The sequence below is a fragment of the Suricata suricatta genome, chromosome 2 (assembly GCF_006229205.1).
Source record: "Suricata suricatta isolate VVHF042 chromosome 2, meerkat_22Aug2017_6uvM2_HiC, whole genome shotgun sequence".
Lineage (NCBI taxonomy): Eukaryota > Metazoa > Chordata > Mammalia > Carnivora > Herpestidae > Suricata > Suricata suricatta.
The window spans coordinates 6,677,687-6,700,403 of NC_043701.1; the positions used below are offsets into that span (position 1 = coordinate 6,677,687).

The following is a 22,717-nucleotide window of genomic DNA, read 5'->3' on the forward strand; positions in this document are numbered from 1 at the left end:
GCCTGATGGGCCGCAGGGACCCACGGGTGGGGAGCGGGGTGGGTGCGACCCGGGACCGGTAGGTTCCGTTCGGAGCCTCCCCCATTACTCGCGCCAACTTGCTGGAGTTTAAGGGCAGTAGCGGTGGGCGGGATCGCTTAAGAGATCCCGGGAGGGGAGGGCGGCGGAGGCCTCTTGGCAGGCCCCCTGCCTTCGAGGTTTGGACGCGGAGGGGGTGTCAAGTGCCTTTTTTGCAACTGGCTCTTTCACCCTGATTCTGCTTCGTTTTTACTTAGATTCAGGTTGAGTGCTCGCTCCTGGCACAGGGAGCTTGGGAGCTGGTCAGCATTTCCAGGCGAGCACGCCCAGGGAGCCAGAAGGCAGAGGGGGCCTCTGTTTCAAACCAGGTCTTGGCGTAGGGGCAAGATGGGGAGCTCTGCGGGGCAGCGACGGGCCTCAGGCATCTTACTTTTTAAAAATGCGGTTTGTAGATTTGGAAAGATATAACTTCTGGGTTTTGGTTTGAGGGAGAAAGGAACTGCTTGGTTTGCGGTTGTTAGAAACTAGAGGTTCATTTCCTCTGCGACTGTTTATTCAACACCTACTATGTGCCAGTCACTGTGCAGGCTTCTAGGAGTATAGGGTAAGCATGGGCTGTGGCCCATGCAGCGACCGGCTCTGGGACGAACATCAGACAAGCTTCTAGCCATGGTTGCCGCATTTTTTCTTTGAAACTAGCTCCCGGGAAACAAATGGTATGAGAGAACTTCCATAATTAGAAAGCAGGAGTCAAGAAAAGAAAACTGTTCCTAGAGAACCAGCATCCCATTCCTGGTTTTAACTTTCTTCCTCATTGACCTTTCTCCTGATGATCAGGTTTTTTTTTTTTTTTTCTAGCCACTTTGTTCCAATATAAATAACCCCCCTTTTCTAATAGTAGTGCGTAGGAGAAGTGTGAACTTTATACCCTTTCAAACAGATTGAGTAACGTCTGTGTGGGTCACTAATTCGGGCCTTCGCCAAAATAGAAAAGGAAGTAAAACCCAGCCCTTGCTGGAAAAAGCACCTGCTGAACGACCTTTATCTAAATCCTCTGATGCTTATTTAAATACAGAGACCCAAAATATACCAAAGCAGATTGCGGGGCCGGGGGGGGGGGGGTGCCCTGTGCCCTGGAATCTGCTTTTTAAAATGTCTACATTGATTTCATATGCAAATTTAACTTTGTGGGGGGGCACCTTAAAGCTTGAGGACTAGTGGGGATGCAGGGTAGTTTTTGGGAATGCAGCTAAAAAGCAAAATAATTTTGTCTTGATTTTGATCCAGTGACTCTGTTTTGGGGGGTTCTTAAGAGGCCTGAGAGGGGGGTAAATTTGGGTGGACCTCAAGGGTACTTAGGAGTGGCAAGTTTAGCATTTGGGTGACAGGTCACTTGCTGTGACAGCCCTGGGAAACAGTTGCTGCTGGGGTGATCCCAGGAATCTCTGGAGTTGTCATGGTCATGGTGGGTACTTGAGGAGGGGGAGGTCTTGGGGAGGGCCATCTATTCCCTACCTTGACCTTTCCCATCCCTGAGGGAGGGCATCCCTGCATCCCTGCCCCTTCACTTTCACAGGTAACTTGTCCTGTGGATTTCCTTCCACCCTAGATGTTCTCAGTCTTTAGGTTTTGTTTTTCTCTCTTACATGTTAGATTCAAACAGCACAGTAGTGTCTGTGACCCAAAGGACATCCCCCCTGCCCCCCACCAGGAATATGGTTACTTAGAGGTTAAGTTCTGGTGGTGAAAGCCTTAGGTTGTGGGACTTTCTGTGTCTCAGATTAGAAATCAATGGTACTTTCCTCATCTTTCCAGCTAAAAATAGTGAAGGAAAATCCTTTGCTGCCAGTTGTTGCCTGTTTTTACATGGGATTGGTTTAGACGTATTTTTTAAAATATTTTTTTAATGTTTTATTTATTTTTGAGAGAGAGAGAGAGAGAAAGAGAGAGAGAGAGAGAGAGAGAGAGACAGCATGCGCAGGGGAGGGTCAGAGAGAGGGAGACACAGAATCTGAAGCAGGTTCCAGGCTCTGAGCTGTCAGCACAGAGCCTGATGCAGGACTCGAACCCACGAACCGTGGGATCATGACCTGAGCTGAAGCTGAATGCTCAACTGACTGAGCCACCCAGGTGCCCCTGGTTTAGATTTAAAAGCAAAGTGGAAAATTGACTGTGTGCGGTGCTAAGGTACTGCTCAGCCCCCTCTCTCTTCATTCCTGAGAAGTAGTCACCTGACTCCACCTCAAACTTGCAGCGTATTGTGAAGAAAATTCTTCTGTGACCGTAGACCAGAGCAGTTGAGTGGTCAGGATTCTCCACTGAGTAGTTTTGTGATCCTTGGGCAGGTGGCTAACACTGGGTGTGCCTTTGTTTCTTTATTTGTAAAGTGTATGTAAGGTTTCCCTCCAGGAGTGAGAGAATGTGTTTAATGAGGAGCTCAGCACAGTGCCTGGCACCTAATTCCCCCCCCCCCTGTCTGCTAACACGTTTCTCTCTTTCCTTGTTTTTTTTTTTTAATTTTAATGTTTTTATTTATTTTTGAGAGAGAGAGAGCATGGTGATCAGGGAAGGGTCAGAGAGAAGGAGTCACAGGATCTGAAGCAGGCTCCAGGCTCTGAGCTAGCTGTCAGCACAGAGCCTAACGCGGGGCTCAAACCCATGAACCGTGAGATCATGACCTGAGCCAAAGTCGGATGCTTAACCGACTGAGCCACCCAGGAGCCCCAAAACTGTATTTTAAAGGTTTTTATTTTTTAATTAATTTAAAAATTTTTTTTAATGTTTTATTTATTTTTGATACAGAGACAGAGTACGAGAGGGGGAGGGGCAGAGAGAGAAGGGGACACAGAACTGGAAGCAGGCTCCAGGCTCTGAGCTAGCTGTCAGCACAGAACCCGACGTGGGGCTCGAACCCACGAACGTGAGATCTGACCTGAGCCGAAGTCGGAGGCTTAACCGACTGAGCCACCCAGGCGCCCCCTCTTTCCTTGTTTAATGTAGACTTCGTGGTTTTCATTTGATGGTCGTTTATCCAGCTGTTCTAGGCACTTTCTCTGGTTGGGATTGAAGAGTGAGCAGCCGAGGAGGTCGAGAGAGGATGTCTTGAAAGGAGTTGCCTGTGTCCAGGCTGGGCAAGGCTGCAGTGTCGCCATCACGTGTACCGTTGAGAGTGGACAGGGATGGCAGAGGCCTGGCTGGAGGAGGGGCCCCCACTTCTGGAGTGGTCTTACCTTGTAGGCTGAGCGTTGTGGAGGTGAAGTGAGAGGCTTCGTTGGCCTCCTACTAAGGAGAATGGCATCCATCCAGAAGATGCTGGAAGGGTTTGGATGTATTTTCTATCCTAGAATGTCCAGTCTTAAAAGTGAGGCCCAGTGAAAAAACGGTCTGCCCATTAAAATATGAGATGTTTTTTGGGGTCCCTGGGTGGTTGAGTAGGTTAAGTGTCTGACTTCAGCTCTGGTCATGATTTCGCGGTTCATAAGTTCGAGTCCCATGCCAGGCTCTGTACTGACAGCTCAGAGCCTGGAGCCTGTCTTCGGATTCTGTGTCCCCTTGTTTCACGACCCCCCTCCCCCATAAATCAATATTTTAAAAAATCTTTTTTTTTAATGTGGGATGTTTTCCTTGCAGGGGTGTGTGGGTTCCTAGTAGGTAGGAATATAGATGGAGCCATCGCCCATTCAGAATGTAGAGGGTCCAGTCCTGGGCTTATCTGCAAGCTGGGAAGGAATGGACCGGTAGGGGCATGCCGTAATGCATTTGACAGTCTCGAATTATGTAGCGAATGCTCTGTCGTTTTGTTTGTTGTCATTTTAAAGAAAAACAACTTTTTTTCGAGTATCAAGCAACATGTTCACTCTTTTTTTAAGATTTTTTTTTTAAGGTTATTTTGAGAGAGAGCATGTGAGTGAGCCTGAGCGGGGGAGGGGCACAGAGAGAGGATCCCAAGCAGGCTATGCGCCGCTGTCAGTGAGGATTCCGACTCAGGGCTCGAACTCACGGACAGTGAGATCATGACCTGAGCCGAAACCAAGAGTCAGATGTTTAATTGACTGAGCCACCAGGCACCCCGAAATAAGTTCATTCTTAAGGAAGTCTGTCCGGTGGTAGCTCAGGGACGCCTCCTTAATCAGGAGAGCTGTCACTAGCAGCGCTAACCGATGAGATCAGGCTGAGCATAGGTAGGAAGGCATCTTTTTTTCTTTTTGTAAAATTCACCTTATCCCTATGCTTTGAGCGGATCGCCAAGTCCTTCCCCCTCCCCCAGCTGTATTTCCTAGCTTAAAGCGCAGATTAAGTTCCCCAGTGCTTTCTTTCCAGCTGGCCTCCAGTCTTTCCATTTGCTGGCAAGTTTACCTGATTCTCGAATGGGCCCGGGCATTCGGGCAGTGAGAGTGGGTCTGTGTGGCCCACAGGCCCTGCCTAAGTTCCATGCAAGCTGTCCGGCCCGCAGGAGCATCTGGAGGCAGGGCGTGGGGTGCTTCGCAGGCCCCTGACCTGGAGCAGAGCCCTCCGGTGTGCAGCCATCACACAGGTTGTCGTGGGTGGGGCTTTCCAGCGAAGGGTGGTCAGATTAGCCTTTTGGAAGGCCAGGGGGACTGCCGAAATCCAGGCTGTGACGGGGAAGCCCAGGCCTCCAACCTTGCTGTGCCGGCTTGTTGTGGGCAGTGTTTTCTAGAAGAACCTGGGGGAACCCTGGCCAGCCGGTTTTAAACTCTGGTTCCCAAAACCAGGTTCTCAGATCCATGAAGACCTGGGTGTATGGAGCTGGCTGCCAGTCACCAGGGAGGGGATTGGGTTTAGGCCACCAGCCTAAGAGGTGGAGGTGGGGCGCGCTTTGTCTTCCCCAGGTCCTGCCCTCCTTCACACCCAGGAAGCCTGGGGATCGTGCCAGGGGCCCGGAGCCTCTGCAGGCCTGTCCTCAGTGGCTCCTGCTGCGGAGGGGGGAGGCCAGGGTGAGAGCAGGTGTTGGACAGCGGGGGGTGGGGGGGGGGTGGAGGTGCTAGCTCCAGGAAACGGGAGTCTGCTTTGTTCGGACTTGTCAAATCAGTGGCTTTTCTTTTGGGGTTCTAGAGGCCTTTCTTCCTGCCCCCACGGGAGGAAATCTTACCCCTTAAGCTGGAGAGAGAGACACAGAAGCCAGGAAAAAGCGGCAGGATGCATGAAGGGGCATGGTTGAGGGAAGTGTGGCTCCTGGTAGATTTTTGGTTTGCTTTTTATCATTAGTTTGCTGATCGGTAGATGTTCATGGAAACGGACAGAGCTGCTGGGCCACCCGGAGCAGGTCCCTTGCTTGTCCCGGCAGCCATGGAGTCAACTCCAAACATAGAGCCACCGGGGCTGCTCTGGGTCCCCGGGGAGCACCTCCAGGAGGAAGAGCTGGTACCCTGCCACCACCTGGCTCTGGGGTCGGTGCGGTTCTGGCGCTTGCTGCCCTTCTGTCTGCCGATGTGACAGGAGCGGAGACCCTGGTCAGCCACAGCTGTGGCCCACGGGGCCTCGTAGCTGTAGTTCGGAGGAAGGTTCCCAGAAACCTGGGTAGTGAGCTGAACCCCCAGATTCTTGTGTTCTGGGAAGAGAGCTTTGCTTGCAGACGAGCCCTCCTGTGAAGGTGCAGTTTGCTGTGTATCTTTGACGCGTGTTGACCCTGTGAATCTTTAAAAATTCTTTGTGGGCGAAGTCCTACCCGGAGATCGCTCTGGGGTGCCTTTATCAGGATATCTGACCCCCCACCTCTTCCCTCCACTCTTCAGTCTCTCTGAAGGCTCGGAGAACCTGCAGGGCTGCTGCTGTTTTTGCCCACGAGGTAACGCGCGTCCCCCTTTCAGAACTGGAATTAGTGAGCGGTGGTCCATCCTCCAGCACGGAATGCATGGTACTGCCTGGGGGGCCAGGCGGCTGCTGGTTCCCGGGAGACTGAGCGAGGCCCTGCCTGTGGGGTGCGTAGTCGGTGAGGCCGATGGCGTTGCAAGGTCGCCTGGCCCTGAAGCACAGACACGGGGTAACCAGAGAATGAGGCGCCCTGGAAAGTGAAGCGTGGGATGTGGGGAAGGAGCTCTGCTGCAGAGGCCTGGAGGGCCCGCCGAGGGGTGGTGCGGAGGAGCGGGTCAGATCCCAGTGCAGGGGGAGGCGCCGACTGGGGGGGGGCTCCCCCAGCCCGGGCAGGGGGCACGTGGAGCTGGGCCGCGGGGCTGCCTCTGCACAGGGGCCTCGTCCTGCCGGGGCGTTTAGGCTTTAAATTCGAGACCTGTGGTTGTCAGACCTTTGAACCAAGACCTCCCTTTAAGTGAAGTCCTACGTGGCTGGCGACCCAGTATACAAACTTGAGCGGAATTTCTGGGGTGGGGAGGCCCGATGTCACCACCCCGGCGCATGGTGGTCGTCAGGGGCAACTCAGGACTCATGACGCACTTCGAGTGTTTAGGGTTCTAGGGAAGGTTTTTTTTGTTTTGTTTTGTTTTTTTTGAGAGGGAGAGAGACAGAGGGCACGAGCAGGGGAAGGGCAGAGAGAGGAGGAGACACAGAATCCAAAGCAGGCTCCAGGCTCTGAGCTGTCACCTCGAACCCACGAACCGTAGGGTCATAACCTGAGCTGAAGTCAGACACCTAACCGACGGAGCCCCCAGGCGCCCCTCTAGGGAAGTTTTAAGGAGGAGAGTCCCCAGTTTCCTAAACCATGCGGGTATTTGCTGCTCAGATTCCTCTAATAAGGAGGATGCCATTGAGGACGACGAGGAGGAGGACGACGAGGAGGAGGAGGACGACCTGGAAGTGAAGGAGGAAGACGGAGTCCTGATCCTGAATGACGCCAACTTTGATAACTTTGTGGCCGACAAAGACACGGTGCTGCTGGAGTTCTATGCCCCCTGGTAAGGATGCTCCTCCCCCGCACGCTGCCGGTGGGGACGAGGGCCTCCTCTCTGCGGTCACCCAGACCCCGGCGGGGGCGCGGGGTGTTCGGGTGCAGGAGCACCAGGGACTCGGCGTCCGGTGGGCCGGCCATCGCCGACCGCGGTCCTCAGCCGCTCAGGATGTGAACGTGGCCTCCGATAGTCACGGCCGGGGCCTGGGCACGTCTAACAAGCTGTGCCACCACGGAGACCTGCCTTGGTGACACACGTGTCCCATTTAGGCCTGGCTGTCTCAAGGCTTCCCCGTCTGCCTGCTCCCGAGTGTAGGCCTGGCCCACGGGGGTTCCCGGGGTAGGAGGGCGCATGTCCCTGGGGAGCAGCGGGCATCCCCTGGTCCTGTCCCCGGCCCCCCGTGTGCAGTGTTACAGCTCTGGCCCTTCCCCCTCCCCTCTCCTGCTGGCCCTGTCCCTTCCTGTCCTCCTCTTTCCCCTGCCCTCCCTGGTTCATCTTGAGACAGGGTAGTTCAGATCCACTCCCGTCGTTGGTCCAGCTTTGATGTTCAAACAGGAGTGTCATTGTGCATAAAATAACTAAATAGTCCTCATCAGACTCGTGACATCGTGTTACTACTGCTTTGTAGATCACCACTTCTCAAGCTCTTTGGTCTCGTGTCTCCAAACAGCTTTTTAAAATGTTAATTCGTTTATTATTATTATTTTGCAATGAACATAACCTCGAGATTTTATTGTCTTTATAACATAGCAAAATATGAGCACTTGGCCCTTTCCTCTCTCCCCCCAGTTCACTTGCATCTCCGCATGGCCAGCAGTCTCTTAGATGGGCAGGCGGGCTCACCATGTTCAGGCATCCGCACAACCTTCTTTGTAGCTTTGGCCTTTTTTCTGGAAAGTCTGCCTCGTATGCCCACCATAGCCACTCTGCTTCCTGTCGTAACACCACTTTCTTTGGGCATAAGAACCATCTTTGCCTCCTTGTACTGTGCCACTTTGTGGGATTGGCGCTTGCCACACATCTTGCAGAAAGCCCGGCAGGTTTTAGGAACGTTCATCACGGCTGCAGGAATGCTGCAGAAAGCTAATTTATTTTTTTAACGGCCTCATGTCCAACAGGGGCCTTGAACTCCCAACCCAGGATCAAGAGTCACACGCTCCACTGACTGAGCCAGCCAGGCGCCCTCCAGAAGGTTATTTATGTGGGTTATGGCAATCAGTATGTACCATATTGGACATTGAAACAGATAAGTTTCAGTATTCATCTTTCATGATACCCTTACGTGTTACCGTCAGCACGTGGACATTGTGGTCTCTCATGCAGCCTCTGGAGAAGTCCACCATGCGCTCTGAGAGAATGCACGCAGACGACCAGAAAGGTCTTTGGGAAAGAGCTCTTTACCTCACAGGCCCCTTGCGAGGGGTCCCTAGACAGACTTTGAGAGGCTTACAGGTGAAAGCCCTGGGGCTGGAGGGGTGGAAGTGTGCGCCCAGTCCAGAGCGGGAATGCTGGCCTGCGTCTGTCTGCCTCCGGCGGTGGCTTCCTGCTTGTGTTTCCTTGTTTCTTTCCTCTTGGCGGTGATCGTTCTGGTCCCGGGGCCCTGGGGTTTGTGTGCATTGCTGGGCACCGCTGATCTCCTTCCCTAAATCTCTTTCACAGGTGCGGACATTGCAAGCAGTTTGCTCCAGAATATGAAAAAATCGCCAGCACCTTGAAGGAGAACGACCCTCCCATTCCCGTGGCCAAGATTGACGCGACCTCGGAGTCGGCGCTGGCCAGCAGGTTTGGCGTGAGCGGCTACCCCACCATCAAGGTCCTGAAGAAGGGGCAGGCTGTGGACTACGAGGGCTCCAGGACCCAGGAAGGTGAGCGGAGCCCGAGCTGCAGGGGGAGGCAGGGCCAGGACTGTCTTCCCACAGGAAGGATGAGAAAGGGGGAGTTCGGGTCATCAGGAGGAAGGCCGGCTGCGTGGGCTGGGAGTGCTCCCTGCTCGAGTGTCCAGGGTAACTGAGGTCAAAATAATCTTGTCCTAGGGCAGGAGGGGTGTCTTCCCGTTTCGGACCGTGAAGCTCAAGATCCGGAGGTCGTGTGTCCCATGGCACGAGGCCAGGTTCTCGGCGGTGCCCTAGGGCTTCCGTCAGACATGCTGGGCCCCATCCCCAGACTTGTGGTCACTACGCTTCATGTCGGGCACAAGGATGTGCATTTCTCACAGGCTCCCGGGCGTTTCCCTTAGCCCTGTGTTAGGAACCACAGGCACGGGGTGCCAGGTGATCCTCCCCAGGCCAGGCCTGAGGGATCCCTGCCGGACTTACATCAGACACAAGTTACATTTTTTTTCTGTAGAGAATGAACAAATCAAGTTGTGGTATCTTCACCGTATGGTTTCTAAAAATTTTTTTTTTTGGTTATTTATTTCGAGAGAGACAGAGACAGAGCGTGAGCAAGGAAGGGGCAGATAGAAGGCAAGACACAGAATCCAAAGCAGGCTCCAGGCTCCGAGCTGTCAGCATAGGGCCTGACATGGTGCTCGAACCCACAAACTGCGAGATCATGACCTGAGCCCAAGTTAGAGGCTTAACCGACTGAGCCAGCCAGGCACTCCTCTTCACCATATCTCTTTATCACTAGGAAAAGAATTAGGTTACATTTCCCATTCCTGGCGTGGTATTGTGGAAAAGGCACTGACTAGGGTTTGGGTCGTACAGCCGTGACATAGCCCTGGTCCCGGACAAGGGTCTTCCCCTTGCCAGGCCTCAGGTTCCGGGTCTGAGGAATAGGAGGTCACTGAATTTCCTTCAAGCTGGTGTGAGGGTCTGCCTCGCGATCTTTTCAGTGCTGGGTCCCAGCCTAGGTGCTCAAAGGAGACCTCACGTCCGTCAGTACTTACTTTCACACCGTATTTGTTTGAGAACTGACTAGAAATAGGTTCACGTGGTTCAGAATTCGAGGAGGTAGGTCAGGGATGGGCTTTCCACCCTGAGCCCGGCTCTCCAGCTGCCTTCCAGGAACGTGGCTAGTGTAACAGGTTTCTCCGTGTCCTTCAGAGCTGCCACGTACCCATAAGAGCAAACGTGTATGTGTACTTTTCACACAGTTGTTAGCATATCCTGTGCACCTTCATGTCTTACCTAACAAATGATGTCTGAGCCACACCAGCACATAGAGGAACTCAAATCTAAGAACAGGCTGGAAGGCGTGTACCTCTTGTTTAAAAGTAAACAGGCCTGGGGCGCGTGGGGGCTCAGTCGGTTAAGCATCCTACTCTTGATTTCAGCTCAGATCATGATCCCTTGGTTCGTGAGTTTGAGCCCCGACTCAGGCTCTGCACTGACAGCGTGGGGCCTGCTTGGGATTTTCTCTCCCTGCTCTGCCTCCACCCCATGCTCACGCTCGCACATTTACTCTCTTGAAACAGCTAAACTAAAAACTTAAAGAGGCTTGTGTATTTGGAGGTCTGGTCCCAACATTCGGCCACTAGAGGTGCGGCCAGTTTGGAATCGTGAGGGCACTGTGACCTCCGAGTGCGTTTTAGGACACAGGCCCCCCCCCCGTGGCGGTGGCGCGGGGGTTCACGCTGTGGTTGAGCCACGTGTCTGCTGTTGTGCTTACTTTGTCCGAAGCCTCCTGCTTTGCAGGGGTGCCTCTGCTCTGGCTCCTTGGTGAGTTCACAGCAAAACAAAAGAAAGAAAAATGTAAAGTTTGCCACCACTGCTCCTAAGAGCCACTTGAAAGGTGCCTTGTGAGCATGTACTCCATGTCCCACTCGAGACGCTGACCCCATCGGGGGAATGGGCCACGGCCGGGCCTGTGACGCCTTCCCCGGTGATGCCAACGTGGCCTGGGCAGCAGGGCCGGGGCTGCTGCTCTTGGTTTTCCTTGAGGTTTGCACACGTGTTGGGATGCCTGCCGCGCCCATGTCGGAAGACACGCGGCTTTGTGCCTGAGAAGGGGCGCCCCTGACTCTGCTCCCGGGCCCGCGCTGTCACACGCTGGGAGCCAACCTCTGCCAGTGGTGAGCACTGCAGTCCGTCCAGAGCAGCCTCTCGCTCATCAGCTGGCCTTGGGCTGTTGGAGAAGTCATCAGGCCGTGGGAAAATGGCAGGGAAGGGACCTTCAACCTTGACCCGTGGCCTCAAACTGCGGCGTGGCTCTGGCTAGAGGTGCAGGTGGATTGTGGGAAATCAGACATGTCCTGTTCCTCTCTTGGCCATGCCACGTCTCCGTACCCCCACCCCCCCGCCTCTGCCGTGAGGGCTGCCCTTGCTTAGTCCTGCGTGGTCTCTTTCAGAAATTGTTGCCAAGGTCAAAGAGATCGCCCAGCCTGACTGGACACCCCCGCCGGAAGTCACGCTTGTGCTGACCAAGGATAACTTCGACGAAGTGGTGAATGATGCTGACATCATCCTGGTGGAGTTCTACGCCCCCTGGTAAGCTGGCGTTCACCCGTGCTACTCAGATACAATTCGCCTGTCCTGCGTTCGGTTGCCCAGTCGCCCCTGGGTAGGGGGCGTCAGAGACAGACTCCTGCGTGTGAAGCAGGACAAGGGCGTGCCACGCTGCCCCCACCCCCACCCCCACGCACAAAGGCTGAAATGGCTGCTGGGTGCTACAGAGAGGGGTAGTCCTTTCCCAGGGGACAGGGCAAGGTAGAGGGGCCTGTAGCACGGGGGAGACGGGCCACCAGGTGGTCCACGATCCCTCGTGGCCGGAGGACAGCCGTGCGCCTGCTGGGTCCATCTACTGTCATGCACCTGCCCTGCCCAGCAATGTGCCGAGGGCGTGTCCCTGGGGAAACACGCATGAAAGCGCTGGGACAGCCCTCGCTCTGGGGGCAGTGTGAGGGGACCGAGCAGAGCTGCCGCCGCGGTGGTGGCCTTGGGCCACCTGTCCCAGCCCCGCTGCCTCCTGAGGTGTTTGAGCTGTGGTTTTGTGTGTCTGCATCTCCGATCGTGGCTGTTTATTCCCGAGCAGATCTTAGAAGGTGGCCCTCAGCCTCGCTTCATGCTCCAGACGTGTCCCTGTCTCCAGTCAGGGCCTCCGGAGCCCCAAGGCTCTCCCGCCTTCTGCCTCCTCCACTCACCCTGTCTCCTTTTCTCTCTCTTGCCCCCAAATCCTCCGTCACGGCCCTGGACTCTCGATGCCACCAGGCCCGTTGCCCAAGCCTCCACCTCAGGGCTTCAGCTCTTGTGGGAGAGAAACAGCAGGGCCTGGCTGCGGCGGAGGGCCGAGGGCTCTTGTCTGGGGGCTGTGGCCCTGGGATATAGGCGGGGTTAGAACCCGCTCTCAGAGAATTGCAGTCCCCAGCTCTGCCAAGGAAGCGGGCCACTTCCTTAGAGTGGGGAGGGGGATTGGCCCGTGTGACGCCAGCACATGCAGGTAACGTGGCCAGCTCTGGCCCCCGGATAGCAGGCAACGACAGACCCCATGAGGAGAGGAGAGCAGAGCAGAAGTGATCAGAATGCCAATGGGCGGGGGCAGGAATCAGTCGGGAGGGGACCTGGATGTGGGAAAGAAGATGCCAGAAAGATAGGCAGTCAGAGAGTGGCTGGTCGCGGTGCCGTGTGTGGCTCGTGCACTTCCAGAGGAGAGCACGGAGGGGCGGGCCGCCGGAGACGACCGAGCAAAGCAGAGCAGACCGACATCGAGGGGGTGTGAGCGTCGTGGCCTGTGGTCCCGGACGGTCCGCCTTCCCAGTTCCCCGTGATCAGTTCATCACGGGGTGGCTGCCGGTTCTGATTCTGGAGCAGGCTTGCTGTTGGTGAGGGTGTGCGGTGTAGACCGGAGTCTGGAATGTGACCATGGGGCAGACAACGGTGACCCGAAGCTCTGGATTCTGGCGCAGAAGTCACCGCCCTTGGTGTCACAGGGTGTGCATGTGCGGAGAGGGGTGGGCGGAGGCAGGCCGGCCTGAGGCCCCCCCTACGAGGTCTTCGGTGCAAAGGGGACCCGGAGGTGGTGCTGCAGCTGTGTGGTTGTGTCCCAGGACAGGTTACATACAGGTCCTAAGCTGCAGCTGCGGGGGGGAGTCAGCTGCCCTTCGAGCTGCAGACCCTTCACGTTCTGTGGGCTGTAGCCCGGGACAGCGTCCCGGGGGCCCCGACAGGACCATGCTGTGTTTAGCCCACTACTTGGAGCACGTGACCGCGAGGTCCTTCCCCCATGGGAGCCGTCGGCTCCTGTTCCAGAGTCGCCAGGCCCCCCCTCTCCTGCCCTGCTGGGCCGCGTCCCTGGGGGTTGGGTACTGTGTGTCCTCGTGCTGTTGTTCTGTGGTTATTTTGGTCCGTCCCTCCCCAACCCTCCCTTGACGAGCTCAGGTCCACTCCCTACCTGCCTCTCGTGTCCCAGATCAACTGTCACGTCCTGTGTGAGGCTGTCCCTGACCTGTGCTCTTCCCTTCCTGACTCTGCAACAGAGAAGACCTCTGTTCAGGGCGTTATCTTCCTGAGCCTTTCCCATGCCTCACCCCCCCACCTGACACCCCTCGGGTGTGTGTTGTGGGCCCCCTCTGGCCACGTGAGTGGCCCCCATGACAACAGGCGGCCCTCCTGTGCAGCCCGGCTTCATGCCCTCCGCCGGGACACATTTGGAGCTTGGCCGGGTCTGGTGGAGCCCGCTGGGCGCGCAGGCTGGGTTCTGTGTCTCGCTCGGATGTGGCGCTGTGTTCACGCTGGAACGGGGCTCCTGTCAGGCTGGCTGCTTCTTACAGGTGTGGACACTGCAAGAAACTGGCCCCCGAGTACGAGAAGGCGGCCAAGGAGCTGAGCCAGCGCTCCCCGCCCATCCCCCTGGCCAAGGTCGACGCCACTGCCGAAACAGACCTGGCCAAGAGGTTCGACGTCTCCAGCTATCCCACCCTGAAGATCTTCCGCAAGGGAAAGCCTTTTGATTACAACGGCCCACGGGAAAAATACGGTAGGCTTGCCTCCTGTCTCCCCGCAGCGGGGAGGGGGGCACCCTGGGAGGCGTAGGGGGGAGGGGAAGGGTGGGCAGAGGCCCCCGCCTCAGGCGTGTGCTCGGCTCCCAGGCATCGTGGACTACATGATCGAGCAGTCCGGGCCACCGTCCAAGGAGGTCATGGTGCTGAAGCAGGTCCAGGAGTTCCTCAAGGACGGGGACGATGTCATCATCATCGGGGTCTTCGCCGCCGAGAGTGACCCAGCCTACCAGCAGTACCAGGAAGCTGGTGAGTCGTGGCCCCGCGGGCTTGATGATGAGAACATGCCCCGGCCGCCTGAGGCTGCAGGGGAGTCCGCTGCTCCCGTGTGAGACCCCTCCAGCGTCCGTCGCGGGGACAGCTCGGTGAAGGACTCAGATGGCACATGGGAGCAGGCTTTCCTGGCGGGCTGGGGCCGGCGTGGAGGTCAGCCCCCTGTTGCCTTGATTGCACGTGGGCGATAGGATCCAGTGCTGAGTAGATGGTGCGCCGTCTCCCTGGGCTCCGAGGGGGAGCAGGGCCATGGTCACGTTCATCCACGTTCGCTGACTCCCTGTCTCTCCAGGAGCCCCTTCCCAGAACCTGTGCCAGGGGCCGGGTCTCCACCAGAAAGTGCAGTTTCTGACCCCGGCTCTGCCGTCACTAGCACCGTGACCTTGGGCGATGGCTTGATATTTTCTGCGTCGGGAGGTTGTTGTGTTAACTGAGATAACGCGGACAGGGTGCCTGGCAAACGTGCCTGGTAACGCTGAGGTCCAGTAAGTGCTAGTGTCGAGAGGCGAGGTTACTGTGGACGGCTCTCAGAGGTGGTGTCCAGTGGGGCACGTGGCCCTTGTCCCGCTCCTGCCTGGGGGCAGGTGACCTTGCCCTCGTGGATGGCTCTGGGTTAGGAGTGAAAGCTGTTTTCCTTCAGCATCACTGAGGATCCCTGCAGCCTTGTCAGCCCCTTCTGATGCCCTGCACCGCCCCCACCAAACACGGCTGGGTTTCTGCTGTAGAAACAGTCTTCTAAATGCACCGATTGCCACTTAGTGCTAGTTTCTGTGCTGCACGGGAACGCTCGCGTGTCCCTCAGGTGCGGGTGCACGTGGTGAAACTGACAGCAGAGGTAAATCCCGTTCACGTGTCCAGCGTGCCAGCCAAGGCGCTTCATCAGTCTTTTTTCTAATTTTTTTTAATGTTTATTCATTTTCATGAGAGAACACTCGTGGGGGAGGGGCAGAGACAGAGAGGGAGACGTGTAATTGGAAGCAGGCTCCAGGCTCAGCTGTCCACACAGAGCCCAGTGCAGGGCTCGAACCCACGGGCTGCAAGATCAAGACCTGAGCCCAAGTTGGACACTCACCCAACTGAGCCACCCAGGCGCCCGTGTGCTTCATCAGTCTTAACTGATTAGGTGACCATGTCATCTGCTGGGAACTAGCCAGGAAGAAACTTGCCAGGGGAACCCCCACCTCCCCGCTGACCCCTGCGACCCCCGCGGCCTACCCAGGGGCTACAGGGCAGACTTCCATGTCTGCAGAGGAGGGCCCGAGGCCCTGGAGGGGAATAACGTGCCTAAAGTCGCATAACAAGTGGGTCTCAGAATTAGGATTTGAACCTAAGTCTGGCTGATTTTGAAAGCTGTCCCCCACGTACCCCAGAACACGTGTTTCCCATATATAACCAGTCGCCCTCCAGGGTGGGGTGACCCCTTTGAGGTCTTGTCCAGTGCTTGGACCACAGACTCAGCTCAGGATGGGTCTGGATGCACAGTGAGGACAGTGCGGAGAACTGAGGAGCGTCACCCTGGGGGATTGAGGGCACGGGTGACACTGGCCTGCAGGCCAAACCCAGCCCCTGCCTGGGCTCCTTGGCCTTTCAGGAACGCGGCCACACTTACTAGTTTACCCGCTGTCTGGCTGCTTTCACGCTGCAGCGCACAGGTGAGTGGTTGGAACAGTAGAGCCTGCAGAGCCACGGATCTTGTCTGGTCCTGTCCGGAAGGTCTGTCGGCCCCCCGTTCTAGAGTGTTCTCCGACTGTGGGGTTTCATCTTGAGAGTCTGACGAGATTTCAGTGAAAGCGTGGACAGCAGCAGCCCTGCAGCGTGCAGACAGGCCCGCTCTTGGGGGCCGCATGTGAAACCCGCCATGTGGATGCAGCGGAGCGTGACGCTGTGTGGGCTTAACGTGCTTCTTGGCACTGGAGACCGTCCTTCCTGGCACGGTGGCTCTAAGCTGTTCTGTGAACGGTCACTTTTTTTTTTTTTTTTTTTTAAGGCCAGGTCTGAGCTAGGGTCTCTCAGGTAACACACTTGCACCAGGTTTTAAAATCCAAACTTCAGGTGTTGACACTCAAGGTGTCGTCCACGCAGAGTTCAGTGGGAAGTACGGTCTTCTCGGGGCATCAGCTGGAGGGGAATGAGTGAAGCCTAGGTCCGCTCAGCAGTTTAGTAAGTGGCGTATTTATCATTCTGTTAATTTCTCAGCAAACAACCTGAGAGAAGATTACAAGTTCTATCACACGTTCAGCACTGAGATAGCAAAGTTCTTAAAAGTCTCCTCTGGGAAGCTGGTCGTGATGCAGCCTGAGAAGTTCCAATCCAAGTACGAGCCCAGGAGCCACGTGCTGGACATCCAGGTGCGTGACGTGTGTGTGTGTGTGTGTGTGTGTGTGTGTGTGTGTGTGTGTGTTTTACATTCCAGTTAGTTAGCCTATGCAATCTCACTGTCTACACCCAGGCTTCCGATCGCCTCAGGCTGATGGTTGGGCTGAATGTGGAGCCTTTCCCACCCCTGTGGCAAAGGTGCAGGTTCCTGGGAGGCTGAAGATGTGAGCAGCCAGCAGGGTTGTCGCTGGTTTACTGGGGGGCCCGGGGGCCTCACACCCCTGCCAGCATTGTTCCCTCTCCTCCTGTTCCTGCCGCCCAGTGCCACCCTCCCCGGGCGCCCGGCCACCTCGGGTCTGGCCTGAGTGTCCAGCGTTGATCCAGGCTGGGACCTGCCCCTGTGTCTGACCTAGGCCCCCTTCACCGAAGGGCAGCCAGGCATGGAGGGCCACAGGGCCATGTGGCCTCCCTTTGCCAGACAGAGCCGTGGAGTGCAGCACGTGGGGGTGGCCTTTTTTCTGCTGGCCTCCCTGGCCCCCCTTCTTCCGACACCGTGTGACCCACTCCCTTGAGAAGGCGTGAGGGGTTCATGGCCCAGGATGGGCCTGGAGTGCTCCGTGTCCTGAGTGCCGATCTGAGAGCAGACCTTCTGATGGGGAAGGACCCTCGAATTCCTTTGATGGACTGGGCTGCAGCGCAGGGAGCTCTGGGCTAGGCTCCCACGGCCAGTGAGGAGCAGACGGAGGGAAAGCTGCAGGGGTCCCCCCCACCCCCAGCCAGGGCTCCCCAGGGACCAGGAGGAGGTGGCCGGCAAGGCAGGGTGCGCTCAGCCGCCTCCGTGTGCGCTGCAGGGAACAGCCACGCGTCTTCTGATCCGTGTTTGTGAACTGGGACCGTGTGGGGCCGTGGAGAGGCCGCCCTCATCTTCCTGATTCCCTGCGTCTCGAGCCCCGTTGCTCCTTCTCCGGGTGTCCTGCATGTCCACATCTGCTCATCTGCCCCGGACAGAGGGTGGCGGCTCCGTCTCCTGCCCCTTCCCCCTTCTCTTGAGGAAACCCCAGGAACCAGGCACCGTTCTGGGTGGTGCGCGTGTTCCCGGGAAAGGGGGCTGCAGCTCTCGGTGGATTCTTGAAGGGGTTTTTGACCCCCAGAAGGTTAAGGCACTCGGTCTGGTTTGTTACACACATCACTGCCTTCTTACTCTTTAAGTGGATTGGTAGTGCGGCGCCTGGTGGCTCAGTTGGTTAAGTGTCCAATTGTTGATTTCGGCTCAGGGCGTGATCTCATGGTTTGTGAGTTCGAGCCCCACATTGGGCTCTGTGTTGACAGTGCAAAACCTGCTTGGGATTCTCTCTTTCTTTCTCTTTCAGCTCCTCCCCTGCTTGCTTGCTCTCTCTCTCAAAACGAATAATCTTTAAAACAAATAAATAGATTTTAGTGTTGGTCACATGCCACCTTTATTGCCAAAATTACTTAGGACTGCTTTCACGCAACACAGTAAAATGCAATTTTTTCCAAAGTGGATTTGGAAATCCAGACAAAGGGAACGAAAGCAGGGCAGGTCCGGTGCAGCCCGGTGTAAGGTGGACACGGGCAGCCTCGCCGTGAGCAGAAAGTAGCTGCTGGCTTGCGGGATGCGAGGCCGGCTCTGCCCCGAGTTCGGGCATGGGGCCTCTGGGCGGCACACGCCGGCTGGAGGCAGGTCTGCCCTGGGGTCGCTCTGCTTTACTCTTGAGGTCACCTTCCAGGTGACGTTCAGTCCAGCAGCCGTCCTGACCAAAGACGCCGCACGGCCCCTGCCATTCTCTTCCCATGCTTTTCCAGCACTCCCCCCCACCCTGACCCCCCTGGGACTTTGTACCCTGTTTGGTTCCTGCCGTTTCCTCCCCTGGAGCACCTTCCCCCTTCCACGTGGCAACTCCTGCCATCCTTGAGTGCCACACAGGGCCACCTCCCTGACTGTCCCCTCCCAATGGAACTTGGGCCCAGAGTGTTGTGCGACCTGGGTGAGCAGCTGAGCCTGGCTGTGCCTCAGTGTCTTCCTCTGTGACGTGTTTGTGAGGCTGGTGTTTGGCCCATCTGGCTCAGAGACTGCCCTATCGGGAGCCAGGGCGCCCTGCGCGTCACCTGAGCTCTGTGTCCCCAAGCCACTGCTGCTGTGCCCAGCTGGTCACGGGTGCTGCCTAAACTGCCAGTTGGGTTCATCTCCCCGGGAAAGCACCTGGGAAGCCTCATGCACCAGCTGTAAGAGCCGCTGTTGTTGAGCCTGCGCAAGGACGGCGCCTGGTGCTTGACGGCCTGGCCCCCGCATGCCCCACCTCCGGGCCTGGCTCCGGGTGGGGGCTGGGTGACCTCCAGCGCCGTCTGGCTCCTGGTTCACCCTAGAGTGTGGCCGGGCTCTGGTGTAAGCTGGCGTCATGGGCGTGGTTTCTCGAGGTAGGAAGGCAGGCCCCCCCTCCCTTCACCTCTGTAAAATGCCCCCATTGGGGCTGTAGTGCAGGTTGGTCGACGGGGAGATAGATGTTCCACACTGTTCAGTCACGGGAACCGCCATTGTCTGGAAGCCTGCCTTCTGCAGCAGTTTATTTTCTTTTCCTTTGTTTAAAATTTTTTTTTATAAGTTTACTAATTTTGAGAGAGAGAAAGCATGAGTTGGGGAGGGGTAGAGAGAGAGGGAGAGAGAATTCCAAGCAGGCTCTGCACTATCAGTGTGGAGCCCGATGTGGGGCTCGAACCCACGAACTGTGAGATCATGATCTGAGCCGAAGTCACAGGCTTAACCAACTGAGCCACCCAGGTGCCCCCTGTGGAGGTTTGCAATGGACATGGAGGGTGACAGTGCCTCCAGACTCAGAGGAAAGGGCCGTGGTGTCTGCTGTAGCCTGAGAAGCCCACTTAGGGGGTCACTGGAGGAAAGGGGCCCTGAAAGGAAACAGGGTGTCACTGGGTGTGCTCCCCTCCACCTGGCTCCTCCAGCGGCTCCCCCCATGCCCGTCCCTTCGGAGCACACCCCTTACTCTCCAACAGTGACAGCAGAAGGTAGGGTGAGAGGAGCCCTGTTTCCCTGAGGCTGCTCTTCACCTGTCCACCGCCCCCCCCCCCCCGCTTTTTTTTTTTGCAGAGCTCCACGGAGGGGTCGGCCATCAAGGACCACGTGTTGAAGCACACTCTGCCCCTGGTGGGTCATCGCAAGACCTCCAATGACGCCAAGCGGTACACGCGGCGCCCCCTGGTGGTCGTCTACTACAGCGTGGACTTCAGCTTCGATTACAGGGCTGGTGAGAACGCAGGGCCTGGGCGGGGGGGGGCTCTTGGCTCTCACATTTAGGAATCTTGCTCCCAGGACCTTGCGGGTTCACGAGGCTGGATTTTTTATTTATGGCTCCAGGGTAATTTTCCTTCCTTGCTGCATAAAGTTACCTTTCTTTCTTTTTTAGCACGGGGGGAGCTTATTGCAGAGTCCAGAGGTCTCTTAGAGATGAGGCCACAGAACTGGAACTAGACTAGGCCCTGACCCCTAGGCAGGCGGGGGCCTATATCACTGGGCACAGGCCACCTGGGCTCATTGGGCTTTTTTTTTTCTTCTAATGTTATTTATTTTTGAGAGACAGAGCAGTAGAGAAAGAGAGGGAGACCCAGAATCCGAAGCGGGCTTCAGGCCTCGAGCTGTCAGCACAGAGCCCGATGCGGGACTCAACCCACAAACCTGAGATCATGAGCTAAGCTGAAGCTGGACACTTAACCGACTGAGCCACCCAGGTGCCCCCTCACAGGGCGTTTGACCAAGGTCCACCTGCTCACAGAGTGGGTTTTTCAGAAACGCTTGCCGTTCCAAGTGAGGCTTGAGCCTGGTCAGAGTCTGAGCCACAGAACCTTAAACTTGATCTCTGTGGCTCAGCTCACAGTGCTTGGTCCCATTTCAGCCACTCAGTTTTGGCGGAACAAGGTCCTGGAGGTGGCCAAGGACTTCCCCGAGTACACCTTTGCTGTGGCTGACGAGGATGACTTTGCCACGGAGGTGAAGGACCTGGGTCTCAGTGAGAGCGGCGAGGATGTCAACGCGGCCATCCTGGACGAGGGTGGGCGGAAGTTCGCCATGGAGCCCGACGACTTTGACTCAGACGCCCTCCGTGAGTTCGTCAGAGCTTTCAAAAAAGGTGAGCCTTGGCCGTGCGCTTCCCCACACGGAGCCTGGGCTGGCGGGGCCACCTGGTGCGCCAACCCTGCACCCCCCACCCCCCCCAACTCTGGCAAGCCTGGCCCTGGGCATGCACTCCTGTGCCGGGGGGTCGGTGGGGAGGATGGTCATGGAGGTCCCCATTTCTTTCTTTCTTTTTTTTGGTAACAAAAGCTCAGTATCTGGGAAATTTCAAGAAGCCATATATTAAAAACGTTTAAGGTATAAAACCGGCCTTTGGATGTAGAAATAAGTTTTGTATACATGGAAAACTTGGTCTGAGGCATTAGAGCCTCCCTGTCGCCCTGGTCGAGCACACGGGCCCAGGTTTCTGGCACAGGCGGAGTCGTGTGCAGACCTTGTTCTGCCACGTGCCGGTGTCCGTGTGCCAGGTGGCACCTCTGCTGTGACAGCCTCCCTGGACGGGGCCCGGCATCCCGTCAGGCCTGGGGTGTGGCCATCAGTAGGCCCTCTGGCCTTTACAGGAACTGGGAGGGTAGAGGGGGTGAGGAGGCCAGAGAGCTGAGGGCCTGGCACATTGGGCCCGCCTGCCCTGCCCTCGCCGCCTGGTGCTCGAGGCCCGCCAGAGCCCGGGGCCTTTGCAGCGCTCACCCGGTTCCCCCACTTGCTTCCTCGGCAGGAAAACTGAAGCCGGTTGTCAAGTCCCAGCCAGTGCCCAAGAACAACAAGGGGCCGGTCAAGGTCGTGGTGGGGAAGACGTTCGACTCCATTGTGATGGACCCCAAGAAGGACGTCCTCATCGAGTTCTATGCGCCCTGGTGCGGGCACTGCAAGCAGCTGGAGCCCGAGTACACCGCCCTCGGCAAGAAGTACAAGGGCCACAAGGGTCTGGTCATCGCCAAGATGGACGCCACCGCCAACGACATCCCCAGCGACCGCTACAAAGTCGAGGGGTTCCCGACCATCTACTTTGCCCCCAGTGGGGACAAAAAGAACCCAGTTAAGTTTGAGGACGGAAACCGAGATCTGGAACATTTGAGCAAGTTTGTGGAAGAACATGCCACGAAACTGAGCAGGACCAGGGAGGAGCTGTGAAGGCCTCAGTGCGGCCTGCAGCGGGAGGGACCGGACACTGCCGCCACCAGCGGCCAGTGGCCGGAGCCCCTGCAGCCGTGTGGCGGCGGCTTAGCGCAAGGGCAGGATCTTTTTGGTTTTTAATTTTTTTATACTCTGGTGTTCCACCTCATGCTCTGAATACTGAATAGATATGAATGACTCAGTAGATTAGCCCAGATTTTTACAGAGGATACGTCTATTTTTACCATTATTTGGGGTTTGATTTTTTTTTTAACCTTCTATTTTCTTTAATATATTTCTTCAAAGCAGTTACGTTGACTCTCCTACGTGTGAATGCTTTTTTCTTTTAATTTAAAAATGTAAGAAAACACTTGCCAAATCATGTTGATTTTTTTTTTTTTTTAATTTTACCGTTGTCTGAGGAATTACTAGTTGAAGATCTGACGGTCCATGTGCTTTCGTTTTTATTTCTTCCCGTACGGCACTGAGAATTGTCACGGACCCCCCCCTCCCCCCGATGACGATGACAGTCAGCCATTCCGGTGACAGCCGCCCCCGTCTCTGTGCGGGACTGGGACTGTGGGGCAAGGAGCGTCTTCCGGGTCCCCCAGACCCTTGGAGCCAGCTTCCAGAGCTCAGCCTTGGGGGTGGGGGGGACGGAGTCCACCCGCCGCCTGATTAAGCCGGCCCCACCTCTCAGGCACCAGTACTGCCGGAGGAGAGGTGACCTAGGGCACGGGTGATGGAAAAATTAGGATAGGCTGTTGTGATGGAATAAAACAATTCCTGAAAATCACCATCACTGTGTCAGAGAACATCTGCTCCACCCTGGAGCCTGGGCCAAGGTCCTGCAGGTGCCCGTTGGCACAGAAACCCCGCGCCCAATACTCGGGGAGTCGGGTGTCCTGACGGAGGTGGGGGCTGGAGGCTGAGGGGAAGGCCCCTAGCACTTCGGGGGCCTGGGAGGAGGGGACGGGGCAGGGCCTGGTGCAGCTGACACGGAACTCCCAGTGGGGGGGGGTTGGTTTGTGTGATGGGAGCCTCCTTCCTTCCTCCTCCCTTCCCCTGACGCTCGCCTGCTCCTGATGTGACAGA

At 56.6% G+C, this 22,717-nt stretch overlaps 1 protein-coding gene across 1 annotated transcript; it reads left to right on the forward strand.

The window, feature by feature from the left end:
- The first annotated feature begins 5,325 nt into the window (after positions 1-5,325).
- On the forward strand, positions 5,326-22,419 carry PDIA4 (protein disulfide isomerase family A member 4). The gene is made up of 11 exons (XM_029954557.1): positions 5,326-5,468; positions 5,847-5,957; positions 6,612-6,887; positions 8,541-8,746; positions 11,173-11,311; positions 13,591-13,796; positions 13,909-14,067; positions 16,288-16,439; positions 19,529-19,685; positions 20,331-20,564; positions 21,225-22,419. Exons 1-11 carry the CDS (start codon positions 5,326-5,328, stop codon positions 21,638-21,640), a joined length of 2,199 nt encoding a protein of 732 aa, XP_029810417.1. The 3' UTR covers positions 21,641-22,419.
- Positions 22,420-22,717: the final 298 nt, after the last annotated feature.